We start from the raw sequence: 22,929 nt of genomic DNA, 5'->3' as shown, positions 1-22,929 counted from the left end.
GGATCATACACCATGATCAAGTGGGGTTTATCCCAGGAATGCAAGGATTCTTCAATATACGCAAATCAATCAATGTGATACATCATATTAACAAATTGAAGGAGAAAAACCATATGATCATCTCAATAGATGCAGAGAAAGCTTTCGACAAAATTCAACACCCATTTATGATAAAAGCCCTGCAGAAAGTAGGCATAGAGGGAACTTTCCTCAACATAATAAAGGCCATGTATGACAAACCCACAGCCAACATTGTCCTCAATGGTGAAAAACTGAAACCATTTCCACTAAGATCAGGAACAAGACAAGGTTGCCCACTCTCACCACTATTATTCAACATAGTTTTGGAAGTGTTAGCCACAGCAATCAGAGAAGAAAAAGAAATAAAAGGAATCCAAATCGGAAAAGAAGAAGTAAAACTGTCACTGTTTGCAGATGACATGATACTATACATAGAGAATCCTAAAGATGTTACCAGAAAACTACTAGAGCTAATCAATGAATTTGGTAAAGTAGCAGGATACAAAATTAATGCACAGAAATCTGTTGCATTCCTATACACTAATGATGAAAAATCTGAAAGTGAAATTAAGAGAACACTCCCGTTTACCATTGCAACAAAAAGAATAAAATATCTAGGAATAAACCTACCAAAGGAGACAAAAGACCTGTATGCAGAAAATTATAGGACACTGATGAAAGAAATTAAAGATGATACAAATAGATGGAGAGATATACCATGTTCTTGGATTGGAAGAATCAACATTGTGAAAATGACTCTACTACCCAAAGCAATCTACAGATTCAATGCAATCCCTATCAAACTACCACTGGCATTTTTCACAGAACTAGAACAAAAAATTTCACAATTTGTATGGAGACACAAAAGACCCCGAAAAGCCAAAGCAATCTTGAGAGCGAAAAATGGAGCTGGAGGAATCAGGCTCCCTGACTTCAGACTATATTACAAAGCTACAGTAATCAAGACAGTTTGGTACTGGCACAAAAACAGAAATATAGATCAATGGACCAGGATAGAAAGCCCAGAGATAAACCCACGCACATATGGTCACCTTATCTTTGATAAAGGAGGCAAGCATATACAATGGAGAAAAGACAGCCTCTTCAATAAGTGGTGCTGGGAAAATTGGACAGGTACATGTAAAAGTATGAAATTAGAACACTCCCTGACACCATACACAAAAATAAACTCAAAATGGATTAAAGACCTAAGTGTAAGGCCAGACACTATAAAACTCTTAGAGGAAAACATAGGCAGAACACTCTATGACATAAATCACAGCAAAATCCTTTTTGACCCAGCTCCTAGAGAAATGGAAATAAAAACACAAATAAACAAATGGGACCTAATGAAACTTAAAAGCTTTTGCACAGCAAAGGAAACTATAAACAAGACCAAAAGGCAACCCTCAGAATGGGAGAAAATATTTGCAAATGAAGCAACTGACAAAGGATTAATCTCCAAGATTTACAAGCAGCTCATGCAGCTCAATAACAAAAAAACAAACAACCCAATCCAAAAATGGGCAGAAGACCTAAATAGACATTTCTCCAAAGAAGATATACAGATGGCCAACAGACACATGAAAGAATGCTCAACATCATTAATCATTAGAGAAATGCAAATCAAAACTACAATGAGGTATCATCTCACACCAGTCAGAATGGCCATCATCAGAAAATCTACAAACAATAAATGCTGGAGAGGGTGTGGAGAAAAGGGAACACTCTTGCACTGTTGGTGGGAATGTAAATTGATACAGCCACTATGGAGAACAGTATGGAGGTTCCTTAAAAAACTAAAAATAGAACTACCATACGACCCAGCAATCCCACTACTGGGCATATACCCTGAGAAAACCATAATTCTAAAAGAGTCATGTACCAAAATGTTCATTGCAGCTCTATTTACAATAGGCAGGACATGGAAGCAACCTAAGTGTCCATCAACAGATGAATGGATAAAAAGATGTGGCACATATATAGAATGGAATATTACTCAGCCATAAAAAGAAATGAAATGGAGGTATTTGTAATGAGGTGGATGGAGTTAGAGTCTGTCATACAGAGTGAAGTAAGTCAGAAAGAGAAAAACAAATACAGTATGCTAACACATATATATGGAATCTAAGAAAAAAAAAAAAAGGCCATGAAGAACCTAGTGGCAAGATGGGAATAAAGACACAGACCTACTAAAGAATGGACTTGAGGATATGGGGAGGGGGAGGAGTGAGATGTGACACGGTGAGAGAGGGTCATGGACATATATACACTACCAAATGTAAAATAGATAGCTAGTGGGAAGCAGCCGCATAGCACAAGGAGATCAGCACGGTGCTTTGTGACCACCTGGGGGGGTGGGATGGGGAGGGTGGGAGGGAGGGAGATGCAGGAGGGAGGAGATATGGGAACGTGTGTATATCTGTAGCTGATTCACTTTGTTATAAAGCAAAATCTAACACACCATTGTGAAGCAATTATACTTCAATAAAGATGTTTAAAAAAAAAAAAAAAGATTTTCTCCTATGAACACATCTAGAAGTTTTATAGGCTTAGGTTTTACATTTAGAGATAATTTTTGAATATGGTTAGTTTTGTATATGGATGTAAATTAATTTTTTTATATAAATATCCAACTGTTGCAGCACCTTATCCAGTGACTTCCCTTTGAACCTTTGTTAAATTCAGTTGTCCATATATCTAATCTGGATGCCTTTTATTTCCTTTTTTGCCTGATTGCACTGCCAGAACCTCCAGTACCATGTTGAATAGAAGTGCCAGGAGCAGACATCCTTATATTTCTTCTGATCTTAGTGAGAAAGCATTCAGTCTTTTATCATTATGTGTGATGTTAGTTGTAGGTTTTTCATAAATGTCCATTTTTAGTTTGAGGAAGTCCTCTTCTATTCCTAGTCTTGGGAGAGTTGTTTTTTTTTTTTTAATTCAGGAATGGATGTTGGCTTTTGTCAAATGCTTTTTCTGTGTCTATTGATATAATCATGTTTGTCTTTCTTTTTTTGTTAATTAATATGGTGAAAATCATCACCTGATTTTTGATTGTTAACGCTGTTGTTCATGATATATTTTCCTTTTTATATACTGTTGGATGTGATTTTGTAAAGTTTTAGAATTTCTGTATCTATGTTCATGAGGGATATTAGTCTACATATTTATTTTCTTATAACATCTTTGTCTGGAGTTGGTATCAGGATAATAGTAGCCTCATAGAATGATTTAGGAACCAGTCCATCTTTTAAAATTTTCTGAAGCACTTTATCTAGAATTGATATAATTTCTTCCTTAGTTATTTATTAAAATTCAGGAGTGAAGTCCTCATGAATTGGACTTTTCTTAGTTGGAATATTTTTAACTAGAAATTTAATTTCTTCCCAATCAAAGGGCACAGAGAGGCTGGAAGGAAAAGACCCAACTTCATGCTGCCTAAAAAGGTCTCAATTCACTAAAGACACACATAGGCTTAAAGTGAAGGAATGAAAGAAGCTATTTTATGCAAGTGGCAAATGAAATAACGTGGGAGTAGCCATACTTATATCAGATAAAATAGACTTTAAGCCCAAATCAGTAACAAGAAAGCAAGAAGGTCATTGTATAATGATAAAGGGTCAATACATCAAGAAGATATAACAATCATAAATATATATGCACCCAACATCAGAGCACCTAAATATATTAAACACATACTAACAAATCTAAAGGCAGAAATAGACTACAACACAATAATAAGGGACTTCAATATCCACTTTCCACAATAGGTAGGTCATCCAGAGAGAAAATTAGTAAGAAAACATTGGAATTCAACCGCACTTTAGACTAAGTTGATTTAACAGACATATATAGGACGTTTCATCCAACAGCATCAGATTACACATTCTTCTTAAGTACATCAGGATAAATTATATGATAGGCCACAAAAAAAGCCTTAGCAAATTTAAGAAAATTGAAACCATATCAAGTATCTTTTCCAACAACAATGGTATGTAGGCAGTAATCAACAAGAAGAGAAAGGCTGGAAAATTTACAACATGTGGAAACTTAACAAATACTCCTGAACAACTAATGGATCAAAGAAATCAAAAGAGAAATTATGAAATATTATTAAACAAATGAAAATGGAAACACACACACCAAAACCTTTGAGATGCTGCAAAACTATTCTTAGAAGGAAGTTATAGCTATAAATGCATATATTAAGAAAAAAAAAGTCAAATAAAAAACCAAATTTTAGGCCTCAAGGAACTAAAAAAACAAACTAAGCCCAAATTTAGCAGAAGGAAAAAATAAAGATCAGAGCAGGAATAAATAATATAAAGATCAGAAAACCAGTATAAAAGATCAGTGAAACTAATAGCTGGCTTTTTTTGGAAAAGATAAACAAAATTGACTAATCTTTAGCTAGACTAAGAAAAAAGAAGAATACCTAAAAAAATAAAATCAGAAATAACAAAGAGGGTGTTACCATCGATAACACAAAAATACAGATGATCCTAATAGGCTCCTATGAACAATTGTTTGTCAACAAATTAAATAACCTACAAGAAATGGACAAATTTCCAGAAATATACAACCTACCAAGACTGAATCAAGAAGAAATTCAAAATCAGAACAGACCAGTAATGTGTAAAGAGACTGAATCAGTAATCAAAAACCTCCCAACACAGATAAGCCCAGAACCAGATGCTTTCACTGGTTAATTCTACCAAATGCTTAAAGAAGAATTAATGTCAATTCTTCCCAAACTCTTCCAAAAAACTGAAGTGGAGGAAACACTCTCAAACTAATTTTATAATACCAGAGTTACCCTGAAACCAAAACCAGATAAGACACTACAAAAAAGAAAATTATAAACCAATATCCCTGATGAATATAGGTATAAAAAATCAACAAAATATTAGCGAAACAAATTAAACAACACATGAAAAGGATCATACTCCGTGATCAAATGTGATTGAATCCTGGGATACAAGGATGGTTCAACATAAACAAATCAATAAATGTGATACACCACGTTCATAGAATAAAAAATAAAAATCATAGAATCATCTCAATAGGTCCAGAAAAATCATGAAAAAATGCAACATTTTTTTCATGAAAAAATCTTCAACAATTTGGGTACAGAAAGAATATACTTCAATATAGTAAAGGCCATAAAAGACAAATCCACAGCTAACATCATACTCAATGGTGAAAGTTTGAAAACTTTTCCTCTAAGACCAGGAATAAGACAAGTATGCCTACTCTCCCCAATCTTATTCAACATAGTACTGGAAGTCCTAGCTAGAGCAACCACAAAAGATAAAGAAATAAAAGTCATCCAAATCAGAAAGACAGAAGTAAAATTTTATTTATTTGCAGGTGATATGATATACATTGAAAATCCTAAAGACTTAGCCAAAACACTCTTGGAATTAATCAACAAATTCAGTAAAGTTGCAAGATATAAGGTCAACATACAGAAATTGTTTTTTGTTGTTGTTGTTGTTTCTAAAGACTAACAATAAAACACTGGATGAAGAAATAAAGAAAACCATCCCATTCACAATAGAACCCAAAAGAATAAACTACTTAGGAATAAATTTAATCAAAACGTGAAAGATCTATACAATCAAAATGACATGATTTTGATAAAAGAAATTGAAGAAGACACAAACAAATGGAAAGATATCCTGTATTCATGGATTATAGGAATTAATATTATTAAAATATTCAGAGTACCCAGAGCCATCTATACATTCAATGCAATCTGTACTATAATTTCAATGGCATTTTTTACAGAAATAGAAAAAATACTCTTGAAAAAGGCACTGAACACCCAAACATCTCTGAGAAAGAACAATCTCAGATGTATCACTCTCCCTGATTTAAAACTATGCTTCATAGCTATAGCTATAAAAATGGTGTGGTGCTAGCATTAAAATAGATATATACACCATAGAGCAGAATAAAGAACCCAGAATTAAACCTCTGTTATATGGTCAACTAATACTTGACAAGGGAGCCAAGTTCCCTTGTTGTGTTGATAACACATATTGTCTCCACCTCACATTGTGCTCTTGAGGATTATGTGACATAATGTAAGTGAAATCATTTATGTCAAATCTAAATTCCAGAACAAGTAAAATTTGCTGTTTCAACTTCAAAGCAGAAACTTGTGGATCTCAGTAACAGACCCCTCCCACAACTCCCATGCACAACTCATTCTGAGCAGAGCCCAGAGCAGGCACCAGGGCAACAGAAGGGTCTACAGGGATCCAGGGAGTCTGATCTCACTGGGTCCTTTGGGAAAAGACAACATACAAAGGGCAGTTGATGGTACTTGACATGGCAGAGAACTCCCGTTCTTAGCTCCCATTAGCTGGTTGAAGTCCAAAATCAGGGAGAACTTCCTGAGCATAAAAAACCTACCTGACTAACAATTTCTGGATTTTCCTGTATGGATGACAACAAAAAATAGTTCTGTCTGCCTGGCAGAAAATGGACAAAAGTGAAGAAATAAATAGGCTGTCAAACTGTGTATTCATGGATTCAGCTAGGAAACTAAGGTAAGATGAAGGAAAAAAGGAAAGTAGTCTACTTTATGACGTAACATTTACCTTGCTTGTATTTAACATGTCATAAGCAGTTTCATCTCGCTTCAGAAATCTATTCTTTTGACTAAGATAAAAAATGTTTCACAAACAAATCCAAAGTTTCAGATTAGAATCTACAAAATGTTTTTGTATCATTGTGAGTTGCCTGTTAAAAACACTGCCTTTAAACCAGAAAAAAGAAGAAAATTGTGTCTTCTTTTTCCTAGTGATTAATTGACTTGAAAGTGATATCGAAGAAATTTCAGAGTGATAATATTTAGAATACTTACTTAAAAAAAACCTCTCAGAAATGACTGTGAATTATGGGTTCCTCTAACCATGTAATGTTCTGTAAAGGAAAGAATGTTCCATCCATCATGATTGTTTAGTCAATAACTAATAAGGAAATAACAAAGCCCATCTCTGTACACCACTGACATATTTTCTGTTAAAATATATTTTCCTCTCCTTTGGCAACCATCAGAGTAGTTAGAGTTTGATTTCCCTCTTAAAGGGAAGGTGAAAGGGAAGAAACAGTGTGTGGTCCTGGGGTAGTTCTGTAGAGAAGCATAGAAAAAAAGAATTAACAGGGTTGGCAGTTAACTGAGAAAAGGAAGTAGAGAGGAATAGTGAGTGGAAGGGTAAAATTTTAAATGAGAGAAAGGAAGATTGAGATGCTCTTTGGAGACTAAACGTGTGGCTTTAAGTGGCATGTGGACTTGAAGTCAATAGGTGTGTGGATAAAGGAGAATCAATAGATGAGAGAAGAGATGCTGATTTTGCTGCGTGCATGCATGAAAGTGTGCCAGGAATGTCCCCACTCTCTGCATCTCTGCCAGTTGGTTCCTGAGGCCAGAATGACTCCTTCAAGGGTCCGTGTCTTTGACTCCTGAATGTATCTCCTGTGGAACTCAGTGCATCCTCACAGAGGACAGGCTGTTATATCATAGGGCATGCATTTACCAGATCTTTTGCTAGAAATATTTAATCAGAGAAAGGGTGTCAGAGTAAGGGGGCATAAGTCCTTCCAGGATAAAAAGAAAGTAATTCACAACAATGCAATGTTGAAAATGGGACAGTTCTCGGGATGAATGTCCCCTGTCATATCATCAACCAAAGAATTCACTGGCACGTGAACTCACCAGAGATGCTAAGGGTGAGCACATTCCACTCTGAGAAATTAACTTGTTTACTACTTTGTTCAGGGCTGCAAGCTGTGGGAAGCAAAGGTATGAGTCTACACATGTGACAATACAAGGGTTAAGACCCAGAAAAAGAAAAGCTGCAGAGCAGGCTATTATGCTTAATAACTTGGGTTTTTATCAAGTAGTGGAATCTACCATAAAATGCAACCACCATGACTGAGTCTTCTAATCTGGTTCTGCTGGTCACATCACTTTGCAGTCCAACTGAAATGATTCATTTACCTAACAATTATAAATAAGACAGTTATCAGAACACTCAATCTGTCAAGGTATGAAAATAACCCAGAATATATTGGCACATCTATTTACAGATCTTCATTCAAGACTTAAGGGCTAAATATGAGTATCTTTTAAATGGGTAGGCATTTTAAAAGTTTTATGCATAAATGAAATTTATAAATATTGAAATTGAATATAAATAAATATAAATTGAATAAATATAGTTGAATATAAATATAAAAATTGAAATACATTGATATTTAGGGTGTGTACCAGATGATAAAAATCCACATATAAACTATAATGAACTAATAATTTGGAAGTTAAAATTTGTTTTTTTCACAGCTTTCTAAACACTTTTTCACCATTCTTACCCATGAGAGTGAATTTTACACTGATGTAGAGCATCTTTGGTTGTTCCTTAAGGGTTCTAGAAGTAAAATAACTAATGTAAATAAGTTGAAAATAAGAAATAATTTATAGTAAAGTCCTGCTAGTCAGGAAAGTCAAGATAATAGTAGACCTGGGTATAGTTCCTTCCTTGTTAACTAGCTGGGTGATATGGGACTAACCATTTAACTTTTCTGAACTGTAAATTCTTCATCACCAAAATAATAGGGAGATAAAAATGACTGGGAATAAGACTGAAGCAGATTTTGCTAAGGTACCTTCTAACTCTAAAATTCAAAGGTTCTACAAATATACAATAAACTTAAAGAATCGTTGCTATAGGCAACCATATCCCCAATGATCCTTGCCTGCCAATATTCATACTGTATTCTGTATTCTGCCCTTGATGAAGGGCTGGACCTTATTACTTCTGATACTAGGTTACAAAAGGACTGTGAGTTCCATCTTGCTCTCACTCTCTATCTCTCTCCCTCTTCCCTCTCCCTCCCCTCTTTCTTAAAGGAAGCTACGATGGTGTGAGCTGCCCCACGGAAAGGCAAGGAACTGAGGGAGGCTCCCAGACAACAGACAGCAAGGAATTGAGGCCCCTCAGTCCAAAAGCCCAGGGGGGATGAAATGAACCCTGACAACAACACCTAAGTGAGCTTGGAAGCAGATCCTCCCCGCAGCTGAGAATTCAGATGAAACTGTAGCACCAGCCAGCACTTTGATTATAATCTTGTCAGAGATCTTTAGGCAGGGGCACCAGCTGAGCCTCACTCAGATTGCTATTGGAAGAGCTGTAAGGTAATAAATGTGTGTTGTTCTATCTTGGGATAATTATTATGCAGCAATAGATAACTAATACAGGCTCCAAAGAAAGATCACAACTATTTTGAAAGGGCCAAGCATTGGGACCATGGAAGGGGAATGAAGAACTTCTCTCCTGAGTGACTAGAAAGTTATGCTCCATTCAGTTCAATGAGTACTGATAGCACCACCATTATGGTCAAGTAAAGTGGTAAAGGAATGCAAAACACTATTCCCACTATGAACCAGCTTATAGGCCTTGTGCAAACACAAGGTAATTTAGAAGTGACAGGGACCGGTAGCTGTTTGCCAAACCTATTTCTGTTCTCTCTGTTAATCAAGCTAGAAACACTTCCCAGCCTGTCCTAAAGTGAGGTATGGCTATGTGACTAGATCCAAATATTAGGAGAGGGCTCATGCAGCAATTTTAGCTTGGCCCATTAACACTTCCACATCTTGCGTGCTGCCTGCTTGGTACAGAGGAACAGAATGACCTTAGAAGTCCGTGTTGAAGGTGGTAAACAACAAAATGGCAGGAGTCTGGGTCCCAGAAATGTCACTCAGAGGAGAGCCATCTGCCTAACAATGATGCCTATTTTGGACTTCATCTTATGAGAAATACATGTCTATTACCTTAAGCCACAGAGATTTGGAAGATTATCTGTTCTGGGAGCTAGACGTATCCTATTAAATGTACCACAGAACAATACAAGGCTATATGTAATAAAAGTGCTACCATTAATATACTTTATGAGGATTTGAAAGCAGCCTGTGATTTTAAAAAAAAAGCCAGGGCGTGAGTTTTAGTCATTTCTCTTCAACGTTAAGTAGTGATGTGACCTTGGACAAGCCATTTTTCTGGGCTAGATAACCTCTGAAACACCCTTCCTTTCTAAATGCCTACAATTCCACGACGCTAAGTCTTAAATTTGATGGTTCAGGTTAAAGGTTGTGTGAGGTTAGACTTTGCCATCATGTAATTCCTCTAGCTTTTGAAAATGAAGAATAGTTTGCATCTCCATTGTACAATGTATCACGTATATTCTTCCATTATACTGATCATATCTTTCATATATTTTTCGTATGTACTTTTCACTGGTCACCTTCTTCAATAAGGCTAAAGGTCTTTGGCATCAGAAATTATACTTTATTCATCTTTGTCTCTCTGAGACTTAGCGTAGTGTCTGGCACAGAGTAGGATGGAAAAACGTGTGATTGAGTGAGGGTGGAACAAATGTCATAAACTTTTCAAAGGTTCAAGTAGGGGAGTGAGACTGCATAAAGAGGAGGGGGGAAAGGAGCCTCTGAGCAATGAGGTGGGAAGGAGGGGAGGTGGTAGTATTGGGTCTGAGCTACTACTATGTACTAGATGTAGGCTGAACGTTAACTGTTCCCGGTGGTGGCAATTTGCTCTGTGAGTAAAGGAGATAGGTGGGGACTTGAGAGAGCCTACTTAACCAAGAAATTGGCTAAAATGCTGTCATTTGCATAAGTATCATAGTCTGCTGACACTTTAATAAGGATTAAAAAGGAAAGAGCTTAGGAACAGAATCCAATAAATCTTCATGAGTTCTACACCTCTGGTTTTTTCCCAGGGTTGATTAATTCTAACAAGGCAGAGACATGGATAAAAGGAATGAGTCTCCAAATACAGATCTCATCCTCTTGGGCCTCTTCCCTGGTATGAAACATGTCAACGTCCTTGTTTCTGCCATCCTCCTGATCTACTCTGTGGCTCTCACCACAAACTCCATCCTTATTCTCCTGATCTGCGTGGATCCTCACCTCCACACACCCATGTACTTCCTGCTCAGCCAACTGGCTCTCATGGACATGATGTTAATCTCTAGCACAGTACCCAAGATGGCAACTGACTTCTTCTCCGGGAGAAGAAACATATCACGAGTGGCCTGTGGGACTCAGATCTTCTTCTTCCTGACTCTAGGAATTGCTGAGAGCATCCTCATCACCCTCATGTCCTATGACCGGTATGTGGCCATCTGCAACCCTCTGAGATACGCCCTCATCATGAGCCAGAAGGTCTGTCTGCAGATGGCTGCCATTTCCTGGGTTGGGGGCACCCTTACATCACTCGCACACACGGCCTACACCATGCATTTCCCCATCTGTGGTTCCAGAGAGATTTCCCATTTCCTCTGTGAGGTCATGGCCATTCTAAAATTGGCCTGTGAAGACGTCTCTGCCTATGAGAAGGCTGTGGTGACGACAACCATCATGGTGCTCTTCATCCCCTTGTCCTTCATCCTGTCCTCTTATGCTCTCATCTTCCTTGCTGTCCTCCGCATGAACTCCCCTGAGGGTAGGAACAAAGCCCTGGCCACCTGTTCCTCCCACCTGACTGTGGTGATTCTCTACTTTGGTCCAGCCATGCTGGTCTACATGAGGCCTAGTTCTTACCACAGTCCCAAGCTGGACGAGGTTCTTTTTATGCTTGGTGCCATCCTCACCCCTATGATGAACCCCCTCATATACAGTCTGAGGAACAAGGAGGTGGTGTGTGCTTTGAAAAAGGTGTTGGGACGCTGCCTAACCTTAAATTAGATACAAATATATGATGGACATTAATTGCTAGCTCTATTTCACTCTAGAACAGCATTGCTTAGATTCCATTTCAGCGCTAGTCTTTTCATACTTGAAATTGCAAAGGGACCACTGACTCCATGGTTTCAGTTCATATATACATAAAATTGGTGAAATGTGTTTATCTTCTTCATGCTTCCTTGAGAATTTCAGGCCCACATTCTCAAATTGTGAACCTCCAGGAGTTAGGTACTCCAGGACTGATGATGATGACGGTGGTAGTGGTGGCAGTGATTGTGGTGGTGATAAGGGTGGTGTTGGTGTTGGTAGTGGTGACAGTGGTGATGATGGTGGTAGTAAATGGTGTAATTGGAGTGGTGGTAGCTGAAGTGGTAGAGGTAGTGATGGTAACGATGATGAAGTTTCACCAAGAGAACTGAATCAATGAAGCTTTATTCAGCTACGAAGGAAATGTGAATCTATTTCAGTCTTTGAAAGAGGCCAACCATGACTCAAAGTCCAGAAATGCTCCAGCTTCCAAAAGACCCTTAAGTGAAGATAAAAACTGAGTTGAGTTCTTGGTGTCAAATCTTTAAAATGAAAGGACTAAATTATAGACCCAAACAAAAATCCAACTAAATTACTCTATTTTAATGTTGTAATAACCTATAATGGAAAAGAATCTGAAAAATACATATTTTTTGAAAAAAATATAGTGAATCACTTTGCTGTACATCTGACACACAATATTGTAAATCAACTACAGTTCAATAAAAATAAAAATAAAATAAAATAATTTTAATTACTCTACTTTTGTTCTACATAACATTTTAATTATTTCATGAAGTTTCCCCCATTAGCAAAAAGAATCTATATTAGGACTCTTTATTTTTAAGAATACATAATGGACAGTTATCTACAAATTTATATCATAAAATGAATTTGAATTTTTTACCTTTCTAGTGACTTTCTGCCATGTAATGTAATAGGAATAAACATTCACATTTCAGCAGAGGGGAAAATAGAGCAAATGTAGCTGAATCTATAAATGTGGAAATATTACTGTCCTAACATCAGACAGTATGAATATAAATGGACTGCAGTTGAATCTAATGGATTTAGTAATTTACTAGTATATCTATCACATTTTAATTGACTTGGTTGGGTGACTGAATTAGCACAATGGAAAACTATTTATAGACACAAGTCATTTAAAATACAGAAGGAAAAGTGAGAAATAAGAAACCTACCTGGACTACGAAAAAAACCAAGGTCTAGGAATTAGAAGGTATATCCATAAATTATCCCTAAATCTCTGGGAAAAAAAGATGATTTATTTTTAAATACAAAATATGTTGAGGATTATATGGAAGAAATGTTTTGATCTAAAAAATGGATAAGTAACAAAGTTTTAGGACATTCTTCATATAAGTGATTAACATAAATTATCTGCAGAAGAAGAAATGTATGTGCCTATCAAGATGTAGAGCAGGGAGGGTTAGGGGAAAGGTATAAACCAGAAATTTTTGACAGTGATTGAGCAAGGACACGTGCTTCAGCCCATAAGCATTTATTCAGGTATCAGTTGTCATGTTTGAGCCCATCTACTTCTGACAAAAAAGCTGCACTTTAGTTGTTTTTATGATATAACCATTATATTATTACACTAAGTGACACGAGAGGGAGTGGTTTATAAATGTCCACACAAAGTTCTATAAGTACCCTCTTCGTCCATGCAAGAACAAAATGAAGTTTTAGTATATTGACTTGTTTTTAAGATAATAAAAGAGGAAGACTGGGAAAAGAAAATCCCTAGGCAAAGCTCTCATCTCTTTGCTCACTATTGCCAATGTCACACCCCTTATCAGCAGACTTCTGGTAAATGAGATGCATAACCAAAGCAGTTAGGAAAAAGACAGCAGCCCCAGTGCCCCTGAAAAGTCCACTGCCCTATCAAAATCTCTCTCCATGGAGAACAAAGCCATGTGGCAGAAACCACTTTTTTTTTTTTTTTTAAATTGGGGTATAGTTGTTTTACAATGTTGTGTTAGTTCCTACTATACAGCGAATTAGAGTTCCCTGTGCTATACAGCAGGTTCTCATTAGTTATCTATTTTATACATATTAAAAATCACTTCTTTCTGATCTAATTGGAAACCTTTGTCTAGAAATGTCTGAAGAGGGAAGATGGTTATCTAGTGAGATATCTTTGTCTCATTCCATAAAGTTACGAAAAGAAATGAGATACCTCAAAAGATAAAAAAAGACTCAGAAAAGACCTGTGACAGAATAGGGGTAAGGCAGAATGGGACACCAACTTTTCTCTTTTCTTAGATTGCAATTTCTTTGGAAGGGAAAGTATTAACAGTTTCTAAAATAAACTTAATCCTCACTGAAACAAACATTACTCTTTGTAGATGACTGAAATTGCCACTGGTCCCTTATTGCCCTTTTCCTCTGAAATGAACAATTAGATGACCAGCATCCTATCAAACCAAATTGAATCACTGAATATAGTAAAGTCATTCCTAAATTCTAAATAATTTATCTAGCACAACAATCTCAGTTCCCTTATTTGAATCTTTTTTTCCTCTTCATGATTTAGATTCTACCTCATTAGCCTTTTTTATTATGATTTAACTATCCTCCCTCCCCCTTTGTTCTCACTAAGCAACATAAATGCTAAGAGCTAACTTTCTAGTGCTGCATATATATATATATATATGGTGCTCCAAGCCTGAATGACTCCAGCTACAGCTGCCCAGTGGTGAACCACATACAGAATCATCTCAGGGAAGGAGGATAAACAGCATCCTCCTCCCCCCGTGTGGACAGGACCTTTCTGTGAGTGACCATTATGTTCTCCCCAATTTTTCTTGCAGCATCCTTTAGTTTGCAGTTTTCATACAATGCTAGAGACGCAATGACACAAATTTTAGATGGGGAAACCAAACCCATCAATGTGAGAGAGAATTTGAACCAAAGAATTAATTTAAAACTAGAACGAATGCCAAAGATTCAGAATGAATAAAACAGAGAGACACTGAAAGAAGGAAAGTAGGGAGGTTGCAGATATATTTCCACTAATTTAATGTCTAGATGACTTCATTCTAAAGATTTGACACTGTAATTTCTCAGATTTAATCCATCTGACACCAGCAACAAGAGTGCAAACCAAAGCCACTTGAATTACAGTGACAGAGCCGCCAAGTTGCTGTCATAGCTGGTAATTCTGCACAGTCACCCACCAAGGATGAACCCAAATGTAGACTGTTCATCCCTATGTTTGCTTATCAGAGCACCTGACACTCCTGGGTCATTTCTGGACCATTCTCACTAAGATCAAAGATGTTATTATGTTCTTGGGGTGAACCAGGCATTGTGCAAGAATATTACATTCTTAGGGTAATCCAGGCAAGAATACAGTCTCTCAATCCTAGGTTTCTGTGCTCACCAAACCAAGTAGCTATTTAGTACCAATAAATGAATTGGAATCTTCCACACATTCAAAATGTTGCCACGTCTGCACATACCTAATAAGTAGAGTCAGAAGTTAAAAGTCTGTATTAACAAAATAGAAAAGTTTTGCAAAAATTTATAAAAACTCACACTCTGGTTTTCCTTCCCGTAATTTTTCAGGTGAAATCAATTGAGGCTAACACATGAGGAAAGGGAATAAAAGTTAACACAGGACTTCCTTTTCCAGAACTGTTCTCTAAGGACTTCTCTGCTAACTCACTTCCACTCACCTTCTTTCCACGTCGCTTCTGTCACTGGAAACACAGTCCTGATTCTCCTTCATGCAATCTGCACCTTCTTCCCTGTCCTAGCATCATCCACTGCCATCCTCCAAACTGCCCCCAGCTTCTAAAGAATATGAAGCACTCACAAAAGGGCTTTTGTTGTTCAATGACGTCTTATTTGCTAAATGTTTCCTCTTGACTTGTGTGTCTTCTGACTGACCTATGGCTGTCACCCTTCCAAGGGTCTGGGTGAAATACCTGCTGAGTGCTATGTTAGAAGTGGCTTGTTTTTCCTAAAACTTATGGTTTGTGCCATATATTCCACTACCAGTGTTCTGGAGCTGGCTTATACTGACTCACAAGAGCTCTTAAATTTTAAATAATTTTGCAAGTTGGTTGTTAAACCATTGGTAACTTACAAATGGCCATGGTGGAAGTATTTAGACCACAGGAACTGATAAACACTACCAACAAAGGCTTTTTGTGTGTTTTGTCTTGGAATTTTTCTTTTTTTTTTTTTTTGGAGAGCTAATTTACCAACACATCACTCTCTCTACCTATGCCTTGAAGGAGATTTCTTCATTTCTTCTGTGAAATCACTGCCCTCCTAAAATTCACTTCTGAAAATACCCTACTAGAAAGTTTTTGGATTTCAGGTTTTGTGTTTCTTTTATAACTTACCCTCCCCAGTCCTCACAAGTACTCCCCCCAAGTGCTGAGCCCCTACTCTTGTCCAGTCACTGTTAAATCTCAGAGGCCACCCATCTACAGAGAGAAAAACAACATCCTTTTCCCTTTGATGCTATATTCACCCCCACACCAACACCCCTCATCTATCATTCAAGAAACAAGGACAGTTCTGAAGAGTACCACGACGTTTAAACAAAACATTTGATGAAAACTATGAACCTACATAACCAAGAAGCTCAAATAACCCCAAGCAACAGGAAGAAATATGAAGAAAACTACAAGGTACAGCATAATAAAATTGCTGATAATCAGTGATAAAGAGACAGTCTTAAAGCACCTGGAGAGAAAAAGACACATTTTGTACAGAACCAAGAGAATAAGAATTACAAGAGACATCAAAAAACAATGCAAGCCAGGAGACAATAGACAGATATCTTTAGAGTATAGAAAGAAAAACTTCTCAACCTAGAGTTCTATATGCAGCAAAAACACCTTTTCAAAAATAATGTTAGCAAAAATGGCAGAGTAAGGACTTCTGAAAATAAATTTTATATCCATAAAAGCAATGAAAACACTGGACATTTTTCCAGAATCAACTTTTTCAGAATTCTGAAAATCAAACAAAGGCAATCTGGGGAGCATTTACTCAAGAAAAAAAAAATGAATCTTACTAAATCAGTGAGTTTTATGGCCTGTTAACTTGTCATTTCTTACTGTCCCTTCTCCTGTTTTGCTATAACCTTGAAAACCAACACCTGCAGTGGTGAAAAACAGGAGCAGGGCAGTAACTAGAGGGGTGGGACAGCACTGGATCTCCTCCAAAGACCAATCCCCAGGGAATTATCATGTAATCTGTTTGTTGATTCCCTGGAAGACCCCACTAGCAAGACCATATATATTTGATCTGACTCGGCACTCATCCAGTACAAATAGGCCCCAGGGGCATTTGGTAAAAACAATCAAAGGCAATTGTTGGAACATCATGACTGCCAAAAGCAACACATAATAATTGGGTAAAAACTGGCTAACCAAAAAGCCTAAAAAGAAAACATGGGGAATGAGATGTCTATAGCAGACTCTGAAAAGCTCTCACATACTTCTGGGATTCTTGAAGGCCATGTGCTTTCATAGGATTGTGCATACTCCCAGAGATGTGTGCTTGCTCAGGAATGACCTGAGAAGCCCTAAACACTCACTTCTGGTTAACGTGGAGGCTCAACACAAGCTAGAAATGAAGGCTGAAATGAAACTGTATGCTGCCTGACTGAATGCTGAAGGCAGGTCCCAACACACAAACTGAGGCCCACCACAACGACTGGGAGACTTCTTGGTTACACACGTCCTGAAGGAAGACGGAAAATGAGTCATTGTTCAATTGGTAGAGTTTCACTTTTGCAAGATGGGAAATTCTTTTGCACAACAATGTGAACATAATTAACACTACTGAACTATATACACTTAAAAATGGTGAAGATGATAAATTTTATGTTATGTGTTTTACCACTTTTTCTTTAAAAAGACATAATAGCCTGGCAATCAATGAAGTCTTGTAGACAAAGTCATTTTCATGGTTCATTTGAAAAGTTTCAATGTTGTGCATGCTTCCACAGTTTGGTGTACTAAGTTTTGTTTTGTTTTGTTTTTAATTTTGTCTAGTTTCTCAACAACTAGAAGAATTTTAAAATGTCATCCAGAATAACCAGGGCAACTTTCATATCCTTTCTAGTTAAAAGATTCATGAATGGTTCTGCAGTACTAGAGTAGACAAGGCAGACAATCTGTTCAAGTGCTTCCCCATTTGTGGGATTGGTGACAGAACATAGTTTCATTTTGTACCTTAAAGTCTTCCTTTGGGAATATGCCAACAAGGAATGTCATCTGGCCTTGACTGCCAGTTGTGATACTTGCTATTGTCTACATAGTCTTCTACTGTGTTAGTTTTGGCATCATTTAGTGGCCTGGGATATACTGCACATGCTCCTACATCAATTACACATGCTCCTACATCAATCCTACGTCAATTACAACCTGAGACCAAACATCTGTCTAAGTGTAAATATTTCCTTTAGCTCTTAAGAGAGGAATCACAACTGGCCATTCTGTAGCTTCTGGAAGCTTCACAAACTGTTTTCACAACCATTCAATTAATTGATTTGGACCATCAGTAAGGTAAAAAACACCTGGTTAATATTTCAGGATCATCATGATGCAAGAGATGAAAACTGAAAAGTAGAATTTGATGAACAAACTTCTCCTTAAGACAAATGTTTTGAAGTGTCCAGGCTAGATTTCTAAAGACGGAAATAATGCACCAAAGGTATAAACATTTTTAAACGTTCACTCTGAAAGTATTTCAAACCTACAAAACAGTTCCAGGGGTACAGATAGGTCCCTTTTACCGATCTTCCCCAGATGCTGACATCTTGCATAACCACAGTACAGTTGTCAAAGCCAGGAAATTAATATTTGTAAAACATTATAACTACGGATCTTATTCAAGTTTCACCAATTGTCCCACTAATGTTCTTTTTGAAAGTTTTGCGGAACCTGGCCAGTATCACACATCACACTTGTTATACTTCCTTGGTCTCATCTAGTCGTGGACAGATCCTCATTTTCTTTGTCTTTTACAGCCTCAACACTTCCAAAAGGTATTCACCAACTGTTTTGTGGAATGTCCCTCAGTTTGTGTTTGTCTCATGTTTTCTCATGATTTAGAATTCAGGCTGTACATTCTGGGCAGGAATATCACAGTGTAGCTACCATACTTGGGGAGAGTGGGGTAGGACACATGATGTCTCTATCTCAATACTGGTGGTATTAACTTTGACTGCTTGGTTTGGTGGTGTGCCTGATTTCTCCACTAAGCAGTTTCTGTTTATTCCCCCTGGATATCTTGTGAGGCAATGCTTTGCCCTCCTAAGTTTAGTATCCACTGACAGTTCTTGCCTGCAAAATTACTGCTGTGGTGTTTGCCAAATAGCAGTAATTTATTTCCATCCTTCCTTCTACATTTATAATTGGGATGCCACTGAAGGGAGGATCTGCCCCTTTTATTTATGTATTCACATCACAATGGACCAAACATTTCCTTTTCTATGGGTATGAACAATTTTTAAGATTTTGGATAGACCTGATAAATTGCCTTCAGAAAGAGTGTACAGATTTACACTCCCTCAGGTACTACATGAGTCTGTCACCTTTCTATACCCATACCAACAGTCATTATGTACAAATAAATTCATTTGTTTAAGAAAAGGATATCTAGTAATTACTTACCTTTGCAGTTTATTGCCTCTTATGTATCTTCACTGTTCATTTGTTTTTCATCTTCCATCATTTGTTATTTTCTATAACATTGCACATTTTACCCTTGTCACCTATGTGTTTATGAGATCTTTTTGCACTGAGGATATTATTACAAATGGAATAATTTGAACATATTTTCTCAATTTCTTTGCATTTTACCTTTACTAATGAATGTCAATTTTACAGTTTTATACGGTCAAATATATTGATGTGTTCCTTTTTTATTTGTGCTGTTGTGGAAAGTTCTTTACCAAATAAAGATACTCAACATGTTCTCTTAGATTTTTGATTAAGTCCAAATTTTTATATGTATTCCTTTTATTCTTCTGAATTATATTCCACTAGGTTTTCCAACATAAACTTTTTTCTTTGTTTCAGTATTTCCCCCCAAAGTTCAGGAATTTTTAAAGGTAGAATTTAAATCACTGGGGAAATATATATATATAACTTTTAATATTAATATGATAACCATCCATTTGGGGGAAAAAACTCCCTACTTCACACTATTTATAAAAATGGATTCCACATGGATATGTGTATTAGAAAAATATTTTTTATCAAGAAAATACAAACTCTACAAATCTAGTCAGCTGGATAAATACATGGCAGATTATCTATCCCTGGACAGTTTGCTAGCATTAGATTAAAGTGAAATAAATATGATTAAGATATCCTTCATCATATTGATACAATATTGCCTGTATCTTAGATTATAACTGAGAGCATACACTATAAAATCTTTTTACTGTTCACGAAAGTTTCTCTAAAGATTTTGGTTACATTCAAGTCTCCTTATCAGGACAGCTATACCCCAAAGCAAGATTTTTATTTGAATAAAAAGGGGCCCATAAGTTGAAATAAATAACAGTATAAAATATATATTTACAAACATTTATGCTTACTAACATAAATATTAATTTATATTACATGTAGGCATAATTGAAGATGATAAAAAGATAACTGTAATGAAGACGAGGAAAAATACAAAACCAAATCAGGGATTCAGGTCTCTTTTTGTCAACACAACACACAAATGCCCCAAATGCTATATGTAATTAGCTGTAAACATCTCATAACAAACCAAACATCCAGGGGGCTCCCTCTGCCCAGGATGCGTTACCGGATGTGGTACGCCCTGAAGCACTTGGCATGGACGCCCTTCTGGCACTTCTCGCAGCGGGTGTTGGTCTGTGAGTGGCACAGGGCACACCGGGTCCTCTTGTCCTGGTGGATGATCCAGTGCCCAATCATGTCAAAGCGGCTCTCGGTTTCCAGCCGCCTGCTTCGTCTCCCTTGGGATGACGTATCCGCGTTGCTCTCTAGGTACACGCAGGCCACATATCTCCGGAAGGCCAGAAGGTCCACCTGGGCATCATGGCAGCATATCCTGTGCAGCTGCCATGCATTGTTAAGAGCAGCGTCAATAACATAGCCAATGAAACTCGAGTACCACTTCATACCCCGGATCTTCACCTTGTACTTGGCGATGTTCTGGTCCATGCGGCCGACACCCCCGACCTTCTCCTGGTACAGCCTCAGCAGTGATGGCTGATGAACCTGGGCCTGTGTCTTGGCTGCTCCCGAGTGATGGTTGGTCAGCCCTGCTGGCTCTATGCCCACAGCGTTGGAGCAGATGTTGACCACACTGCTATCATGCCAGCGGCACACGATGATCTCCTCACTCTCATCAACTTTGTAATCAAACGAACCCCTCTTCATTCTCTTCAGTTCTTTGGGATCTTTAAGGGGACATCGTTCAGTTCTGTACTCACGGACAGTTCCTGTGGCCTTCACTCCTTTCTTCCTTAAAATGGACATCAATTTGACACTTGTAAAAACCTTGTCAAAAAATATGTGGTATGGCAGACACCCACGTGTCTGAAGTGCATCCACAAATTTCACCACCATACTGCCTCCTAGGTCCAGGCCCCTGTCTGGCTTAGTGAACAGTGTGCCCTGTGAGGGCTCGAACCACACCAAATAGCCCCTGCTCGTCGTCCCACACCAGATCTTGTAGCCCAGCCGCACAGGTTTCCCCGCAGGCAGATGCTTGGACCCCCGGTGTCCAAAGTATTCACACATAGACTCGCCAAAGCTGTAGAACTCTTCCAAGGGTGCATGCTTCTGGAAATTGTAGTTCATGCGGACAATGAGAGGCCTCACCTTGGCAAACCTATCACTTTCATCAAGCTCACTGTTATCTGCAAAATGCAGGTATGAGAAGATCAGTTCAAATCTGTCCCTTCTAATTGCATCAGCCACAAGATGATGATGTGAATCAGGGGATGTTTCCCAAAACATCCTTCTCCTTGGATAGGAGATATACCCACTTAAAATCAAAATGCCCAAAACACACTTCAATTCCTGGGCTGTGAGACCCAGGTTGACATTCTTCTGCCAAGCATAACGATTGGTTTCATTAACAATAAAATTAATTGTTCCTTCATCAAAAAACAATTCAAAGAGGCCTACAGGACTCAGTTCCTGGCTTTTGAGATCCTCCATATGAGGATCTGATGCTGTCCAACTGGTGAAGTCCGGGCGGATATCTCTTCTGGTCCAGACATGTGGAGGTTCCACTACTGCCTTTTGCTTCTTCATGGCTGGCTGCAGCTGCAGCTCATCCTCATCCTCCCCGGAGCCAGAGTCCTCAGGCACAACAAAGGCATGCAGCACATTGCCGGGCAGGTGGGTTCCTCGCCGGCCATCTTCATCACCCGAGTCCTCATCAGTGAAGTCCCCTGAAGCATTGTTGGGCGGTGCAATGAAGATCTCCTCCCTACTCTGGCCAGACTCCTCCTCCTCCAGAGCATTCAGAACCTCAAGCAACTTCATGGACTTCAGCTTTGAGCCGGTTCTTCTCCCGGGAGTGAGGCTGCTGCGATGACAGGAAACAGAATGAAGAGAGGCCATGCAGGAAAGCCAGTGCTTCAGCAGAAAACTCCACTGAAGCACTGCCCAAGAGGAGGGCACTCCCGCTGCAACAGCATCCTGGGCCTAACACCGTAAGGCATAGTGCCAGATAAGTGAGTTTTCCAGACAAACACAAATTACTCATCTAAGTGCAGAAGTATTTTAATGAAGGGAGGCATTCTAAAGAGGTATTCCATATTTCCTTTCCTTCTTAAATAAAGTGTCTGAATAGAGGATCCCCTCTAGTGATGAATCCAGGTGCCACTGTTATCACCTGGTTAACAGTAACTGTCAACGGGAAGGCTCGGCTGCTGAAGTGACATCCACCGATGTCTCCTGACTCAGTGGCCCTAGCAGCTCTGCTTTCATGCTTCTGCCTTATCTGTCTCTTCCCTTTTTCTTATTCACTTGGCATATATAAGTTTCCTCACTTCCCAACTTCTCAAACTCTCCCTACTTGAACTCTCACTACCCAAATTCAGGACCTAAACAGATTCAGAC

The 22,929-nt window shown here is 38.1% G+C and overlaps 2 protein-coding genes across 13 annotated transcripts in view; one reads left to right on the top strand and one right to left on the bottom strand.

Moving 5' to 3' along the window:
• Positions 1 to 1,997: 1,997 nt before the first annotated feature.
• On the top strand, positions 1,998 to 12,478 carry LOC309658773 (olfactory receptor 2V1-like). 2 transcript variants are annotated; one of them, XM_082457789.1, is made up of 2 exons: positions 1,998 to 6,581; positions 8,945 to 12,478. In XM_082457789.1, the coding sequence occupies exon 2, from the start codon at positions 10,856 to 10,858 to the stop codon at positions 11,792 to 11,794; it is 939 nt and encodes a 312-aa protein (XP_082313915.1). In that variant the 5' UTR covers positions 1,998 to 6,581; positions 8,945 to 10,855; the 3' UTR covers positions 11,795 to 12,478. The 2 variants fall into 2 exon arrangements, with proteins under 2 accessions (XP_082313915.1, XP_082313916.1); XM_082457790.1 differs by having other exon boundaries at positions 1,998 to 9,229; positions 10,828 to 12,478.
• Positions 12,479 to 17,579: 5,101 nt separating this feature from the next.
• PGBD2 (piggyBac transposable element derived 2) overlaps positions 17,580 to 22,929 on the bottom strand; it is a 32,664-nt gene continuing 27,314 nt past the window's right edge. For 5 of the 11 annotated variants that reach the window (XM_082457656.1, XM_082457659.1, XM_082457662.1 and 2 more), the window contains one exon: positions 17,580 to 22,512. In XM_082457656.1, the coding sequence (XP_082313782.1) occupies positions 20,632 to 22,512 (1,881 nt within the window). In that variant the 3' untranslated portion in view covers positions 17,580 to 20,631. The remainder of the gene's footprint in view (positions 22,513 to 22,929) is intronic. The other 6 variants (XM_082457665.1, XM_082457663.1, XM_082457664.1 and 3 more) reach the window with 2 other exon arrangements.

Source organism: Balaenoptera physalus (assembly GCF_965194825.1).
Source record: "Balaenoptera physalus genome assembly, chromosome: 3".
NCBI classification, from domain to species: Eukaryota; Metazoa; Chordata; class Mammalia; order Artiodactyla; family Balaenopteridae; genus Balaenoptera; species Balaenoptera physalus.
The sequence above is the reverse complement of the archived record's forward strand: the minus strand, read 5'-3'. Positions and strand labels throughout refer to the sequence as shown.